General features: G+C 34.2%; 2 protein-coding genes and 1 long non-coding RNA gene across 3 annotated transcripts; 2 read left to right on the top strand and 1 right to left on the bottom strand.

The window, feature by feature from the left end:
- Positions 1–1,908: 1,908 nt before the first annotated feature.
- LOC115963832 lies at positions 1,909–9,911 on the top strand. Its single transcript, XM_031083017.1, has 11 exons — positions 1,909–2,323; positions 2,958–3,107; positions 3,326–3,493; positions 3,730–3,882; positions 4,031–4,183; positions 4,608–4,772; positions 4,917–5,087; positions 6,225–6,411; positions 6,535–6,748; positions 8,035–8,212; positions 9,239–9,911. Exons 1-11 carry the CDS (start codon positions 2,110–2,112, stop codon positions 9,274–9,276), a joined length of 1,791 nt encoding a protein of 596 aa, XP_030938877.1. The 5' UTR covers positions 1,909–2,109; the 3' UTR covers positions 9,277–9,911.
- A 2,052-nt stretch (positions 9,912–11,963) lies between these two features.
- Positions 11,964–13,500, top strand: LOC115966079. The gene is made up of 2 exons (XR_004086305.1): positions 11,964–12,012; positions 13,383–13,500. It is a non-coding gene; the product is annotated as an uncharacterized LOC115966079 (long non-coding RNA).
- On the bottom strand, positions 12,180–14,827 carry LOC115966078 (protein SPIRAL1-like 1). Its single transcript, XM_031085412.1, has 3 exons — positions 14,743–14,827; positions 13,410–13,694; positions 12,180–12,562 (listed from the first exon to the last, which is right to left on the bottom strand). Exons 2-3 carry the CDS (start codon positions 13,674–13,676, stop codon positions 12,482–12,484), a joined length of 348 nt encoding a protein of 115 aa, XP_030941272.1. The 5' UTR covers positions 13,677–13,694; positions 14,743–14,827; the 3' UTR covers positions 12,180–12,481.
- Positions 14,828–15,469: the final 642 nt, after the last annotated feature.

The raw sequence follows: 15,469 nt of genomic DNA, 5'->3' as shown, positions 1-15,469 counted from the left end.
ACAATCTCAACAATATTTACAAACTTGCCACTGAGCAACGGAATATGAGTTTTGAAAACAGTTGAAATGAGTTTTCACTTTCCCTCACTATCACTCATTTTTTTGAGTCACAGAATCATGAAAATTGAGACACAGAATATGAGTCACAGAATCCAAACAATTGCTCTTTCGTGGGCCCCACTAGTTTTGGATCATGAGTTATGAAAACAGGATAATATCACTCAGCTTTGTGGGTTTCCAAACAAGCTCTAATATGGCTTTTATTAGATTTGTCTATAACCCAGGCAGATCAAACTCTTCTTTTTCCAATAGTTGTCATAAGGGATTATTGAATGATTTTCATTTTTCGGCAATCAAAAGAGCTTGGCAGATGTTGTATACTACAAAGCTTATTCACATGATCACATACATATCCTAGTATTTTGAAGTTTCCCAGTGAGCAAAGTGCCTTGGGTTCTCTATTAATAATGGCTCTGTCGCCCTGGTACAGCGAACCACCAAATGGAGAACCCAATTCAAAAGCAAGTTACAAGAACAAATCTTAGGTCCTAGAGAATATGAGTATAGTGTAGCACCTGCTAGTTTTGATTTGTGGTGTAACCATGGAAGCTTTCCATGGTCCAATTGAACAAACAATGTTGCGATAGCTTCTTGCCATTCTAAACAAATTTTTCTCGACCCACACTTTTTTAACATTTCACCCAAAGCAGTTTTTGACTTGTGGATCCATGATTAGTGATTTTGGTTGGTGGTAACTAATGAGAGAGAGAGAGAGGAGTTTGGTTGGTGGAATCTCATGTGTCATTTTTAATTTGGTTTTAAAAAATATATATATCTAATGTGATGATACATTTAGCGGTTGATGTGGCATGAAAAATAATTTTTTTACTGATCCGTTTGATACATCAGCCTTTTCCATTAAAGGAATAATAATAGAGATTAAATTGACACTCCATTGAAAACGTTAAGGACCAAATTGAAAGGTTAGAGATTAAATTGAAATATGATGTAAGAATAAGGACTAACTTTATAATTTACCCATAATTCTTATAAGATTTCTAGAAATAAATCAAATATAAACATCTCATATTTTCATAAATTATAATTCTAATTTAATTAACCATACATCAAATTCTCTAAAATCTAGACGTGGAGTAATATAGATTCTTCCAAAGCAAATGTCACAATCAAATGAAATGAGAAATAAAGAATGGCTAAACTAAAAGCCATAGTACATTTCTCATGTTATTGCCTATACTCAACACATACCATCGAACAAGAAATAAAGAATGGCTAAACTAAAAGCCGTAGTACATTTCTCATGTAATTGCCTATACTCAACACATACCATCTAACAAGATCTAATAATTTTTGAAAGCCTTTGTTGAAAACACCAAAATGAATCTAACAATTCTAAATACACTCAAATTAGTTGGGAATTGGCCAATGGGCTATGGCTTGGCTAGCTAGGATGGAGCCATTTTTCTTGTGCCACGTGTCAAGATATACTGAGTCCAGTGTAATGACCCCATCTAAAGATGAGACCCTACCTTTTCACCATTCTCCAAGTGCCACGTGTCAGCACATTTTGAATTCCCCTCTGACCCCTTATATTTCAAACTCTCTCTCCCCCCCTCTGACACTTCACTCTCTTATTTATTCCACTTTAAACAATAATATTAATAGCCCCATAAAAAAAATATTTAATACTAATTAAATAATAATAGCCATAATTTTATTAATTAGATAATAAAATTTTTTTAGAAGGGATTGGATAATAAATTAATAAATGCTAATTCCCCTCCACCAAAAATATTTTTCTCTTTTCCCGTATGGGTAATTACCAATTTGCAATTAGTACTACTATATGACACTTGTTTTGGCAGTTTTGTGTGCATTTATTTATTTTGGGGTTTTCATTTTTTCTCTTCATCACAATTGCATGAACTCAAAAACACACCGCAAAATCCACTCAATCCCCAAACAACCCATCTCTCTGTTTCTCTCTCTCTATCTCTCTTTCTGAAAAGAGAAACAAAAATTTCACTTTCTCTTACTTTATCCTCAACTGGGTCTCTCTCTATTTTTGCCATTGAAAATCCCTGAGAAATGAGGTGGGAAAGGGTCCAACCCCATCACAAACAAAACTCAGAAGGAGCTCAACAACAGCAACAGCAACAGCATGGAGTTGGTGACATATTTGGGCCAGGGAAGAGGTGGGGTCACACCTGCAACGCCATTAAAGGTGGCAGATTTCTCTATGTTTTTGGGGGTTATGGCAGAGACAACTGCCAGACCAACCAAGTACATGTCTTTGACACTGGTGGGTCTTCTTCTATTTACAAAGTTCCACACTTTATTAGTTTTTTTTTCTCTCTCTGTTCTAGGATTTGTGCAAATATTGAGTTATTGACATTGTTGTTTGTGTTTTTTTTTTTGTGATAAAGTTTGAATCTTTTCTATGTACTGGGGTTATTAAGCTTTGTGGGGGATAGCGTTGGACTTGTTTTTATGGTTTTGATTGAGTTTATTCTTTTGTCTACTGTTGTGGGGGGCTTTTAGTTGGACATTAATGTTGTGATGGGTTCTTGTATGGCATTAGTTTTTTGGCTTTAATGCTTCCGTGTATTTGCTATTGACTTTTTTATTGGTAAAGTTCCGATTTTGGTGGATTTTTTTGTTGTTTAGAATCAATAGATGTCCTATTATGCACATGGCTTTGATGGGTTTCATGAAAAATTTTTGTTGTACTTACAATTTTTCTTTATTATCTTACTAGATTCTTTATGGATTGTGTGTGTTTGGGGGGTTTGTTAATGGGTTTGTCTTAGAATTTGGGTTTTTTTCAATTGTTTTTTCTTCCCTGATTTATTTTACTCATAGCATTTCCTTTACTGCACTTGCATGTTCATTTTTAAGTATTATTCATTTTCTCATTTCTAGTAGCTGATTTGCAGCTAATCAGACATGGAGCCAGCCTGCAATAAAAGGCACACCGCCCACTCCAAGGGATAGCCACAGCTGCACCACTGTTGGTGATAATCTTTTTGTGTTTGGGGGAACAGATGGGATGAATCCTCTCAAGGATTTGCATATATTAGATACTTGTAAGTTATATCTTTTAATTAATGGCCTCTTCACACGAGAGGTTGCAGCTAATCTGATGCCCAAGTTTTGTTGAATTACATATTTCTGTCGACTATTGTAGTTTCATTTTGCATTGTTGTGCTTAGGACAAGAAGCTAGAAAGTCTTGTTTATGTCTTTATCTCTTATTGCGAATTCAACTAGTGTCATAGTTGCTAATGTGTTTAATATATCCATAGGTTCACACACGTGGATATCACCAAGTTTACGGGGTGATGGACCAGAGGCAAGGGAGGGTCATAGTGCAGCCCTTGTTGGTAAACGTCTAATTATATTTGGTGGCTGCGGGAAGTCTGCTAATAATAATGACGAAATATACTACAACGATCTTTATATATTGAATACAGGTAAATTTTCTACATAGTTGGTTACTAATAAAGATGTGTATGTGCTAGCTGATTTGTTTGTAAAGCCTCTAGGATTCTTTTTCAAAGACCTAGGTTTTTTCTTCTGTTTTTTCTTTTTGTTTGGGGCGGGGGGGTGGGGGGGGGATTTTGATGGTACTCAATTGGCTTATACACTTATTATATTCTTGTGGATAAAGGAAGATGTTCATCCTTTTTCTCTGACTGTATACTTGTAGAGACATTTGTATGGAAACGCGCTACAACATCAGGAACTCCACCATCTCCACGCGATAGTCATACTTGCTCATCTTGGAAGAACAAATTCATAGTGATTGGTGGTGAAGATGCACATGACTATTATTTGTCTGACGTCCATGTTCTTGATACAGGTCATATATATTCTAGAATCCCAAGTCTAGTTGCCAATGAGAAAAATTGTTCCTTCTTGCAAAACTTGGTTGTGCCTAGTTCCAGGACAGTCATTTATACATTGTATGTACTAATTAATAATTATATTCTTGGCATTTATTTTATTAGATACGCTAATTTGGAAGGAGCTGAACACTTCAGGCCATCTATTGCCTCCCCGAGCTGGTCATGCAACTGTTGCTTTTGGCAAAAGCTTGTTTGTTTTTGGGGGATTTACTGATGCTCAAAATTTATACAATGACCTCTATGCGCTTGATGTTGGTATGTATGAATGTTATAATGTTTACATGTTTATATGGCTTTTCTATTTTTTCCTTCATGATATTGTGCTGCAAGAATCTTTGTTGTAGAAGCCCATGGTGATTATTGGGTGGACAAACATAAAATGGAATTTTGAGTTCTCTTGGTTCAGGGTTGTTCCAGTGAATGGCTATGAACTGCCCTGTACCACATTCTAATTGACATTTACAAGTTTGGTAAACATATCAGAAAAAGCCAAAAAAAAAAAAGTAACTGAAACCAAATATATAGTTTGTCATCTAATTTTGGATCTTGATATTCATAGCTGTATGACTTATTTTTCTTCTCAGTGGCTTGTTTAGGAATTGAGCTGATAATATTATCCATATGCTATGTTTTTATATATTTACTCTGTATCATCTACCATATTCCATAATTGGTGCAGATACTGGTGTATGGACAAAGGTCATCACTACAAGTGATGGGCCTTCTGCCAGATTTTCGGTGGCTGGTGACTGTTTAGATCCAGTGAAGGGTGGTGTCCTTGTATTCTTAGGTGGATGCAACAAGAGTCTTGAGGCTCTGGATGACATGTATTACTTGTACACAGGTTTTGCATGTTCTTTACACTTACCTCATAATTATACTTTTGATCCTACTTCTTGTAACATTTGGTTTTGGGAATTGATTAACACCTTGATTTAATATGGAATCTTGAATCTGTTACTAATCTAATATAATTTATAATTTTTAGGACTCGTCAGAGAAAAAGAATGGAGGCTAGATAAGTTATCTCTAAGGAAGCAACTAAAGCTAAAGTGTCAAGAGCAAAATCTGACTCCTCCTCATGACAAAGCTCTTGTTAGGGTTGGAATGGGTGCTGATACGTACCAACCTATGATTGCACCTACCTTTGGCCAACCTGGTATGAACATATTTTTTCTTATGAAAAATTTGCATAATGTTTCTGCATAGAATTTAAGTTCTTTTTATAAATTTCCGTTGTGAATTAAGATTTGATAAATAAGAAAATAATTTTTTTTTTTTTTTGGCCACAATGTATATAGGTTGATTAAATTACTTCCTAAAAAATATGTATCTAAGTCCATTCAGTGGCTTCTTTTTGTGAGCTTCTGGGGCCTTTCAGGTTTCACCTTTATTTTGGGTATACCTTTTTTTTTTTTTCCCTCATTCCCCAGTCCGGTTTTTAAAACCACAATAACACATTTAATGAACATTTGGATTAACTTTTTGCTAATTTGTTGAAAGTAAGCAAAAGTACAATTGCACCTGAAAATTTTGAGGTTTTAACAAGTTATAAAAACAAGTAAGTTGAAAGTTAAAAGTTAATCTAAATGGCCACTTTAAAATTTTAAAAAAAGAAAAGAACTAATTACATACAAGTTTTGTGGAAGTTTCATGGTAATCCAAGTCACCATAACTTGGTTTTGTTTTTTACTTAATATTTAGGATAAATTACTGAAAAATATGATACAAATTATTGAACTCGAGATGTTTCTGTTGGCCTGAATTACAAGATTCTTGGCTTGAATTTTTTAGTTTTGACTAGCAATGAATAAAGATATATATTGATGGTAACTTGGATTTGAAGAAATATAAAGGGGGAAGGGAGAGCTGGCTTTAAAATCTGTAATCTCTTTCCATTCACCAATTACAATATGGAATTATTCTCTACTTTTTTGTCCAAAATTATCTATGAATCTAGTATAGTGAGAAGTATTTTGACAAAGAAATGTCCAGTAGAAAATTCCTAAAAGACTTTAATTGTATGTGGTTTACTCAATGTATGTTCATGCATGAAGTGACTTTTGCCAACGTTATGAAGTATAAATGCATTTAAAGTCATGGTATTCTTAATCAAACTTGTGTGAATATTCAAGAAATCAAATGGGCATATTAAAAAAAAAAAATTGATGTTGTTGACTTACATAATAGTTTGATTTGGAAATTCTTGTTTAATGGTTAAAAGAATATAAGTAATATTTGTAAAACTTGTACTTGACACAGGATATTACCTAATATTTTGGTGCTTTAATTGCAGGCAGACAAAATTTCCCATTGAATCAATCCCAATCCCCTCAAGGAAAGAAGACATTTCAAGCCAAGGTTACAGAAAACATCCCAGTTGGATATACTATTGAAACTGTCATTGATGGGAAGCCTCTTCGGGGAATATTGTTTTCCAACAAGCCAAACTCTTACCATGCAGCTAATCATAATTTCAGTAGGTGAGGATATTGTTATTTTTATTTCACTTCATTTTGGTTACTTGGGATTGCTAGCAATGACCACATTTTTCAGTGACATATTTATTTAGGTATTATGTTCTAATACTGCAATTCTCAAATCAGGAAGAGGACTGCTGCAGAAGCTGGTAATGTTATGTCAAATGGAGATTACAACAACAAATCAAAAGGTTCTAGAATACCCAAGCAGGATGCAATTGATCACAGATTAGTAGATGGAGTTCATGGAAAGGAGCCGACAGTACATGAGTCCAAGACAGAAGCTGCTATTCCTGTTTTAAAGAATCCAGCATCTTCTGATACATCTCAGCCCCCTAAGGTGTAATCTTCTTTCCCTTATGTTGGACAAAGGCTCTTAGAAGCTACTCTTTGCAGAACCAATAAAATTATTTTTAACCAGTTTACAAACACCATGAACCAGTTAAACTTTGTGACTAAGGCTGTGTTTGGTTCGCGTAAAATCATTTCCGGAAAATATGCTATTTTCCGGAAATGCTATTTTCCAGAAAGGAAAACGTTTTCATGTGTTTGGCTGTCACAAAATTCATTTTACGGAAAATTAATTTTGGTGTTTGGTTCGTTTAATCAATTTACCAGAAAATACATCAAATCCGGCGAAACGCTCGTCCGACGAGCGGCGCTCGTCGATCGACGATCGCGATGGACGAGCGCGCTCGTCGATCAACGAGAGACGAGCGCGCTCGTCTGTGCTCGTCAATCGCGATCGTCGATCGCGTCGCTCGATCGACGATCACGATCGTGCACCGCGCCGCTCGTCGGCGCGGTGCGATCGTCGGACGAGCGGCGCGATCGTCCCTCTCTCTCTCTGATCTGGGCTCTCTCTTCTCTCTCTCTCTCTCTCTCTCTCTTTTTCCGGAAGTCAATTGAAGTGAAAATGAAGACAGAAATCATTTTCCGTGGTCAAGGCTGAAAATTTCGGTCAACAGGAAATCAATTTCCGGAAAATAATATTTTCCGTGACAGCCAAACACAGAATTTTCCGGAAATTGATTTCCGGAATTGGTTTGAAGTCGATTCAAACGCACCCTAATTGAAGTGGGGCGTTACATACTACAACTTTATAAGTTGGAGATTTTTGTAAACAGCGGCTGACAGAAATATAGCCACAAATCGGCTATAATTCATTCTGTCAACTGAATGTATGTTGCTCATGCTATTGAAAGGTCCATTTTTTTTCTGTTCTGCTTCTGTTCATCAATATATTTGAGAAACTTTTGGGGCCTTTAAAATGGTTTCCCCACCAAAGCAAGTCCTCTGCAATTCTCTTTTTTCACATGATGTATTCACCATATACCTAACTTCATCAAAGTTCTATTTTGGCCAAAGTGCCTTTCGGTTTTTAAGGAAAAATATTGCTGCCTGCTTTTAGTGGTGAGGCTATCTGTGTTTGAAGGGGAAAAAGAAAATTAAAAGGAAGTGGTACGTGCATGACAACACATGCATCATACTTAGTTTCATGTCCGCTATGCTGCACAAGATGACTGGTTAGCCTTGCATTTTGCCATGCACACTAGGATTGGTCTAATGTGGGATGTTGTGGGAGATCCTGTGTGAAATTACATTATAACTTCTGACTTTATGCAGGTCAATGTAATCCCAGTACAGTCAATGCCTAATCTAGAGGATTATCAGACAAATGATGCACCTAGCTCCAACAAAGAAGTTCCAATAGAGGATAGGACAAATGATGCTCCAGACTGCAGTACTGAAGTTCCAAAGGAGAACACAGCTGCCACAGCCAAGGACACTGTCCCAAGCCAAGGTATGCATATAAGGAGCAATTGCTTTCCACATCTTAGGATCTTCTCCATTTGAAATGGATTCATTTCATGGTTCAAATAAATTATTACAAATCTAAAGGTGTATCTAGTATCACATCATTTAAATTTTAGTCAAATCCAGGAAATAAAATCTTGACCATGAAATGGAGAGGATCTTGTTCCTGTCTTCTTTCACCTGTTACTGTATGATTTCTTGTTCGCATATCATACAGTGAGAATTATTTACATTGCATTTATTAATCTACCTAGCTTGGAGTTGAAACTAATCAGCTTCTTGTGTGTGGTCATGGCACTCCCAAAATTGCACCACTGATGGTTCTAATCTTATGGTTTGTGCATTGCCATTGTATTAATTAAGAAGTTCCCCAAATGATGTTGCAATCTTTTATATTCAATTTAATAATGAGCCCATTAAATGATTTGATTTTTACAGTCACATTATCAGTAATTTGAAACCATACAGAGATTAAAATTTCTTAAGTGTGATTCACATGGCCTTAGGTTTAGAAGACCAAATGTTGACATTATCATGAATAAATGTTCAGGAAATAAACAGTTTTATACCAAATTTTATGGATAGTGAAATGATGTATCTTGAAAGCCAGTGAAGTAAATGTTTGAACTTCATGTGGCTTAATGTAGTCTTGATTTAATATATCTTACTGCTCCACCATCCCAAAGCTATAGACCACATTGGAATGAGCACAGTTTTTTTGGAAAGGGCATTGAATGTAATATCACTCTTTATCTGTCATTTATTCTTCCATTTCTAAACTTGTACTTGTCATTCAAAAGCGATGATTCTCTTATATGTAGTAAGCACCATAATAAAGCTAGTGCAAGAGCAAACAACTTACTTTTGGACTATTTTTATTGACAAGTTTGGGACATAAAACAAATGTTATTTAGGGATGGAACCAGTATCCATAATATCTCTAGTGCGTGCTTGGATATAATAAATCAAGTTGTTGTGATGAACTGATAACAATTCCATTTTGTGATGGCAGACGACAGGACAGCTACTACCAGCGATGCAACAACATAAATTTGAAATCATGGTCAAGGGTTGACATCTTAACATAACCTAAAACACAAACCGGCCATTTTGTACATTCATCATTGGAAGGTGATCATAGATTGATATGACAGGTGATATACAGAAATCGCTAACTGGTGATCTGCCACCTATTAACAAGGGATTTTAAATGAAATGTTTTTTGTTCTAAGATCATGATTAATGGTAGTATGTAGGAGAAGTTCTTGTCTGAAAAGGGTGAATTCTTAGTTACTTTCTGCTTCAAATTAAAGCATTGTTTGGAGGGGGAGAAGAGTGCTTATCAAAAGTTGTTAACTGTTACGAGTAGCTTTATCTTTCTTTGTAGCGGAGGAATCAATGGTTTGCAGCAATGCACATACTCCTGCTGGCTCCATTTTTCCATGAGATGTCGAAATGCCTTCAGCCACTAAATATTTTCTTCCAGTCTACGAGACCTGTTTTTCTGGAGAAGAAATTGTTGTTTGAAGGCTTCATTTCATTTTGTATGTATCACAATTTAATCTTTGGAAAGTTGTCTTTTCTGTGAGTTTCACAGGAAAGAACTTATTTATATGCCTGATTTATTTCCCCAAAAACGTGTTCACGCCTTATCAGTAATTCCATGGTTTCTGTTGGCTTTAGTATCTTCAGTAGAAAATCACAGTATTAGATTAAAAGATTTACAGCCAGGGTGTTGCTTGTTGAGTTTGGCTAAATTCTTTTGTTCAAATTGCGGCGGGAGCAAATTAACATGCTGGATTTGGGTATGTATGATATCTCTTCCATTACTGGACAGATTAGGTTTATAGGGTGTCACCATATGGTAGTGCAGCAGCTGTGAACCTGTGGTGCTGTGGTAGTACCATACAATTTAGATTGTGTGATCTGAAAATGGTTAATAACAAATTGGATTTAGATCTTTTAAATTGGATTCAAATATATGATTCCTATTTGTATTTGTTATCTATTTGAATTCAAATACTTCAATTATGTTTTTTTTTTTTTTTAAATTACTTTTTCAAATAAAAAACCACTACCTCTCACATACGAAAGGAGAGAAAATATATATATATATATATATATATTCTCACCACTCATTTGTATTCAAATGTATGATTTCTATTTGTATTTGTTATCTATTTGAATTTAAACACAAAATTATATTTATTAAAAAAATGCAAAATTACTTCTTCCCAAAAAAAAAAAAAAAACCCACTACTTAAAGTAAAATAAGTAAAAACCACTCATTCCTATTCCAATTTTTTTTTTTTTTAATTCTTTAAAACATTCCAAAATTTTTGTTATTCAAATTCTATATAGTTATCATAAATCAGTATTCTTCCACAGTAATGTATTTCATCTTTCTTTTGTTCAAATCTCAAATTTTTTTACTTATTACAATTTTTATCCCAATCAGTAAATTCAAATGTTCTATTGGATTTCAACTTTTTACGGTACAGAATTGCCCTCATTTGAACACGTTAAAATTGCATCTACCCACTACTATCTCGACTCACTTTAGTCACTATCAAGTATATCACATCTTCCACCTTCCTACTTCATAGGTTCATTCTAATTTAACAAACCCACCAGTTTCATGACTGAATCAAATGCAGCAACCTTTGAAATCCATTGAATTTCAATATTTAAAGGTACATTATATCTAATTTATATGGAGAAAAGAATTTTTATTGAGGTATGTATTTAAAAGTGTCTGTTGTTGACAAAGAGCTTGGCGAGAGAGACAGAGATCGTTGACTACAAGCCCGGTCTTAATTTCTATTGAGGTATGTATTTGATTCCTTTGTAATGTTTTGTAATGTTGAGCCTATTTTGATCAATTTTTTATTTTACCTTGAGTCTAATTGCACACCCAATAAAGCGCGTGTGATAAGTCTAATATAGAATAAAAGCATTTAATTATTATTTTTTTTTATACTTTGTAACTCTGGTAAGAATTTTAACCTTTTGAATATATTTTGTTACAAATTCAGCCAATATAGTTTTTTTTTTTTTTTTTTTTTAATAAGAGTATCCAAATCTCTTCGAGTATCTGACTATTCTCTTGATCATATGTAGTCCTTCCGTCTCCTCGAACATGTGCAAGCCAATATAGATTTAAAGGGCCAAAGTTCTATCTAAAATGATGAGTGTATTTTTGTTATATATGATTCATTATTAATCCTTTAACTAGCAAGCGTAAAATTGAACACTCATGTTTACGAAAAAGAGTAATTATAATGTAAAGAATAACCATAGGTTTCAAATCTTATTGTTCTATTAAAATCAAGTCAAGCTTTTATTAAAAACTCAGTTCATATGCAATCTAGACATGAGACAATACTTCTTTTCTGCTTTTTTGTTTTGTTTTTTATTTTTTTATGTGGGGAAGGGAGAACAATTTGTTAGTTACAATAATAGAGGACAGGAGGATTCGAATCCTTTTTCTTTATTACAAGGTTCTTGACTTGACACATGTAACCTACACATAAAGATAAATTGGCTTTATATATCTCATTATTGGGACAACTTTTTTACTTGAATGTTTTTGGATTTACTGATTGAGTTAAGTAGCAAAGCACTGAAAGTCAGATACTGATGTGAAATCTTAAGAGAAGCTTCAAAGCATGGTACTTGTTCAATACACTGAATTCCGGCATTTAACCATTAAATGAAGGTGTAAATACTACTCATCCCAACTTTGTTGAGCAGGCTTATGCTACCCCCAAAGAGGGTCAAGCTGAGGTAAACATAAATCATAAAAATGATCTCTCTCTCTCTCTCTCTCTCTCTCTCACACACACACACACACACAAATGGAAACCTTAGGAAACATTTAACATTTTTCAATTGCGTCGACAGTATCAAATTAACAATATCGTTATGTTACTCTAAGCCATAATCACAAAAAATAAAATAGAAGACGGCAATGAAAGCAACTCATATAAAATAAAAGGATTACAGCACATTGTTTACTTCACAGTAAGCAGGCATTAAGTTGGGTACTGACGATGTTTTCACCAACTTAAGCATATCAGGAGTATCCTAAGAAAGCCCAATCCGAACAGAAAACAACATGCAAGATACCATGCAATACATCAGACAGAAGTAAAACGCATCCATTGCCTAAGAGATAGAGACATATTGTTTGTCCAATTACAATTAGCTCTAGAACAACAGCAAGTAATGCTTCCATTGTTGAAGACATGAGGCCTTATTTGCCACCATCTCCAAACAAGTAACCCAGGGAAGATCCACCACCAGGAGCTGCATGGACCTTTGTTGAAGGCCGATCCTGTCCAGAAAAAATTTCTAGAAATTAAGGAAAACTTTGTCCATAAAATAATATAGTTGCATATAAGAGGTAAAATTTTCCAATTTCTCATTTCCATTTCAAATTCCAACTAGACTTGTCAGTTTTCACCACTAACAAGTTCCACATTTAACAACACAGCAAGGATAATAACCAAAAAAAAAAAAGAAACATTTCGATTCACACCAACAGATTTACAAAGCAGAAAATGAAGTTCCACTCAGTTCAGCTGGGGTATCTTAGATATGTACGACCTCCACAACTTCTGAAGCAGATACCTAAAGGTTCCCTATACATCTCACAACGTTCAATGGTATCACTTCAAACCAGAGTAGATGGTCCATGATGATATCTCTTTATAGAGTTTTATACCAATAAGTTACCGGGAACTCCATGACATCATGAGCAATGTTTCTAGCCCATCAAAAACTTTTCAACGTCAAGAACCATAGTACCTCTAGTTATCTCCATACACCCTTTTAATGAAGCATCTCTTTAAATGGTGAAAATAATTAAAATCATATCAAATCTTTTTTAAGTCCATAAAAAACAAATCCATCCTTAGAACAAGGTTACCCCCCCCCCCCCCTTTTCTCATTTTCTTTTTAATAGCAGCATTGATATGCACTTGCACCATCCATGTTGTTCGTTAATAAATCCACCTAGACTCAAATGAATGACGAGCAAAATTTAACAAAATAAATGGAGAAGTCTCCAATCAAGAATCTTGTGCAATAATTTTCACTAAAATAATATCTGATCTTACAAAAATTTAATGTTAAACATGTTTAACTTGAAGCAGAAATGAAAACTGTGAAAAAGATCATACCGTGATGAAGTTGCCGCAGTTCTGACCATCAGCTCGGAAATAGTTGTTTTGGGTGTTGCCCTGAATGCCTGCTGGAATCTGCTTACCAGCCTCTTCAGGTGGTGCAGCAGGAGTGGAGTTCTGAGCAGGTGAATTATTCGTAACCTGTCCTTGATTCACAGGAGCTTCGGCATTGTTTTTGTTTGTGGAGGGTTTTGGAGCCTCATCGCTTCCAAACAAGTAGCCCAAAGAACTCTGTCCCCCACCGGCACTGACTCCACGGCCCATGACCTCTGATTTTAACTCCTATATAAGAAATAGAAAATCAGCGACCACAGTAGACACTAATATCAACCTATATGCCAAAATTGAGAGCATTTCCACACACACACACACAAAACCCGGAATTTATGCATTACAAAGGAGAAGCATAAACATCCCATCACACATGAACCTTGAAATGGCAGCTTAGAGACTATTTCCTATGCACATTGTGATTCAGTGCCACATTTTGTGGCCAGGACCTAAACACTCTTATAGGGAGAATTTCCTTATAAAAAGGAAAATAGTGCAATTATGTAAACCTAAGGACTTATATAAATGTTAGACACAGAGGTGAAAAAACAAATAGAAACTAAGGACTTAATACCACCTCCAATGTATCCAAAAAATAACTCTTATGAAAGCATTTCTTAAGGTGTTGCATCATAATCATAAAAATAAGCGATTTTAAAGAGAAACCCATGTTACAATTCACTCCAATTACAATCAAAGTGCAGAATTAGCTTTAAAACAGCAATGAAAAGCTTAGATCCATTGTGTTAAGGTTTGTAGCTTAACCCAACACTACAAGTCATTGGCAATTGTGGGTGGTCATGTTAAATTTCTAATTAGACATAACAAAAGCAAACTAATCCACCTCTTGAATCAAATCAAACCGACATTACAGTAAACTTTTTTTCAGGTCCTAACGCATGTGATTCTAATTCATGGTAAAGCCATTATTACACAAATCATAATAGAATTTCTAGCAACAAAAAACTTCAAGCAAAAAGAACAAATAAATATATAAACACCATTATAGATCCACTTAGAAAGTGATGAAAAGAAAAATCAGAGTAAATGTAAAAAACAAGATCCACAGAAATCTTTCAACACCAGAACTCTGCTTGGCTGGTGAGAAAAAAATTAAAAAACCCAGAAGGAAATCACATTTTCTTTTTAAGATATTAAAAGCTCTTAGAACTATGGAACGTAAAGAAGAAAAAAAAAACAATTTTTTTTGATGGGTTTCTCGGGAAACAAACGGAAAATGAAAATGGTGCAGAGAAGAGAAGAGGTTTGTCTGTCTCACCTTGAAGGTGGTGTTTGGATCAGATCTGAGAAAGAGTGAGCAGAAAGCACAGGTAAAGGTAACAACTTATTTATATAACAATTGTATTTAATAAATTCAAAATGACATATAAACGGAGTGGGACCCAACATAAGGTTTTTGAATAATTTTGCCTCTCTTTTTTTAAATAAATTAAATTAAATTATTATCTGTAAAATAATATTATATATATATATATATATATATTTTTTGCAAGAGAGGGAATTTAGAAACTGGTTTTAATATAAAAATTCGATTTTTTTTTGGGAGAATATAAAAATTTGATTTATTCAGCCATAACTCATTTTGTGGATCATAGGTTATAAGGGAAAATTAACGGATACTGTAATTGCATTGATTTATAAGATATTTTTAAAAAAATTATTATAAAAAAAATTGTTTGACTATGAAAATAGTGGCAAATCTTTCTTAAAATGGTTTAAAGACACCTGTTAATATGACCATTTTTGTAATTATATTAATTTAAAATCCTTAACAGTTTTGCTCATAAACTTATATAATCTATATTTATATTTATATCTCTTATTTTATATCTATTTTTATAAATTTTATATCTACTCATATACTCTATATAACTATTTTATAGATTTTCTCTATTTGGAATTCACCTTTTGGATGTCCAAAATATCCTAACATTCAACTCATTCACAAATTTTCAACTAATAATAACAAATACATCAAATAAAAC

The sequence above is a fragment of the Quercus lobata genome, chromosome 10 (genome assembly GCF_001633185.2).
Source record: "Quercus lobata isolate SW786 chromosome 10, ValleyOak3.0 Primary Assembly, whole genome shotgun sequence".
NCBI lineage: Eukaryota > Viridiplantae > Streptophyta > Magnoliopsida > Fagales > Fagaceae > Quercus > Quercus lobata.
Note: the sequence above shows the minus strand (reverse complement) of the source record. Positions and strands in the feature narration are given on the sequence as shown.

Coding starts and splice junctions, on each gene's coding strand:
- LOC115966078 (XM_031085412.1), bottom strand. CDS start 13,676: ATGGGCCGTGGAGTCAGTGCCGGTGGGGGACAGAGTTCTTTGGGCTAC. Junction 12,563..13,409: donor ACTGCGGCAACTTCATCACG/GTATGATCTTTT, acceptor TTTTCTGGACAG/GATCGGCCTTCAACAAAGGT.
- LOC115963832 (XM_031083017.1), top strand. CDS start 2,110: ATGAGGTGGGAAAGGGTCCAACCCCATCACAAACAAAACTCAGAAGGA. Junction 3,494..3,729: donor TCTTTATATATTGAATACAG/GTAAATTTTCTA, acceptor GTATACTTGTAG/AGACATTTGTATGGAAACGC. Junction 3,883..4,030: donor CGTCCATGTTCTTGATACAG/GTCATATATATT, acceptor TTATTTTATTAG/ATACGCTAATTTGGAAGGAG.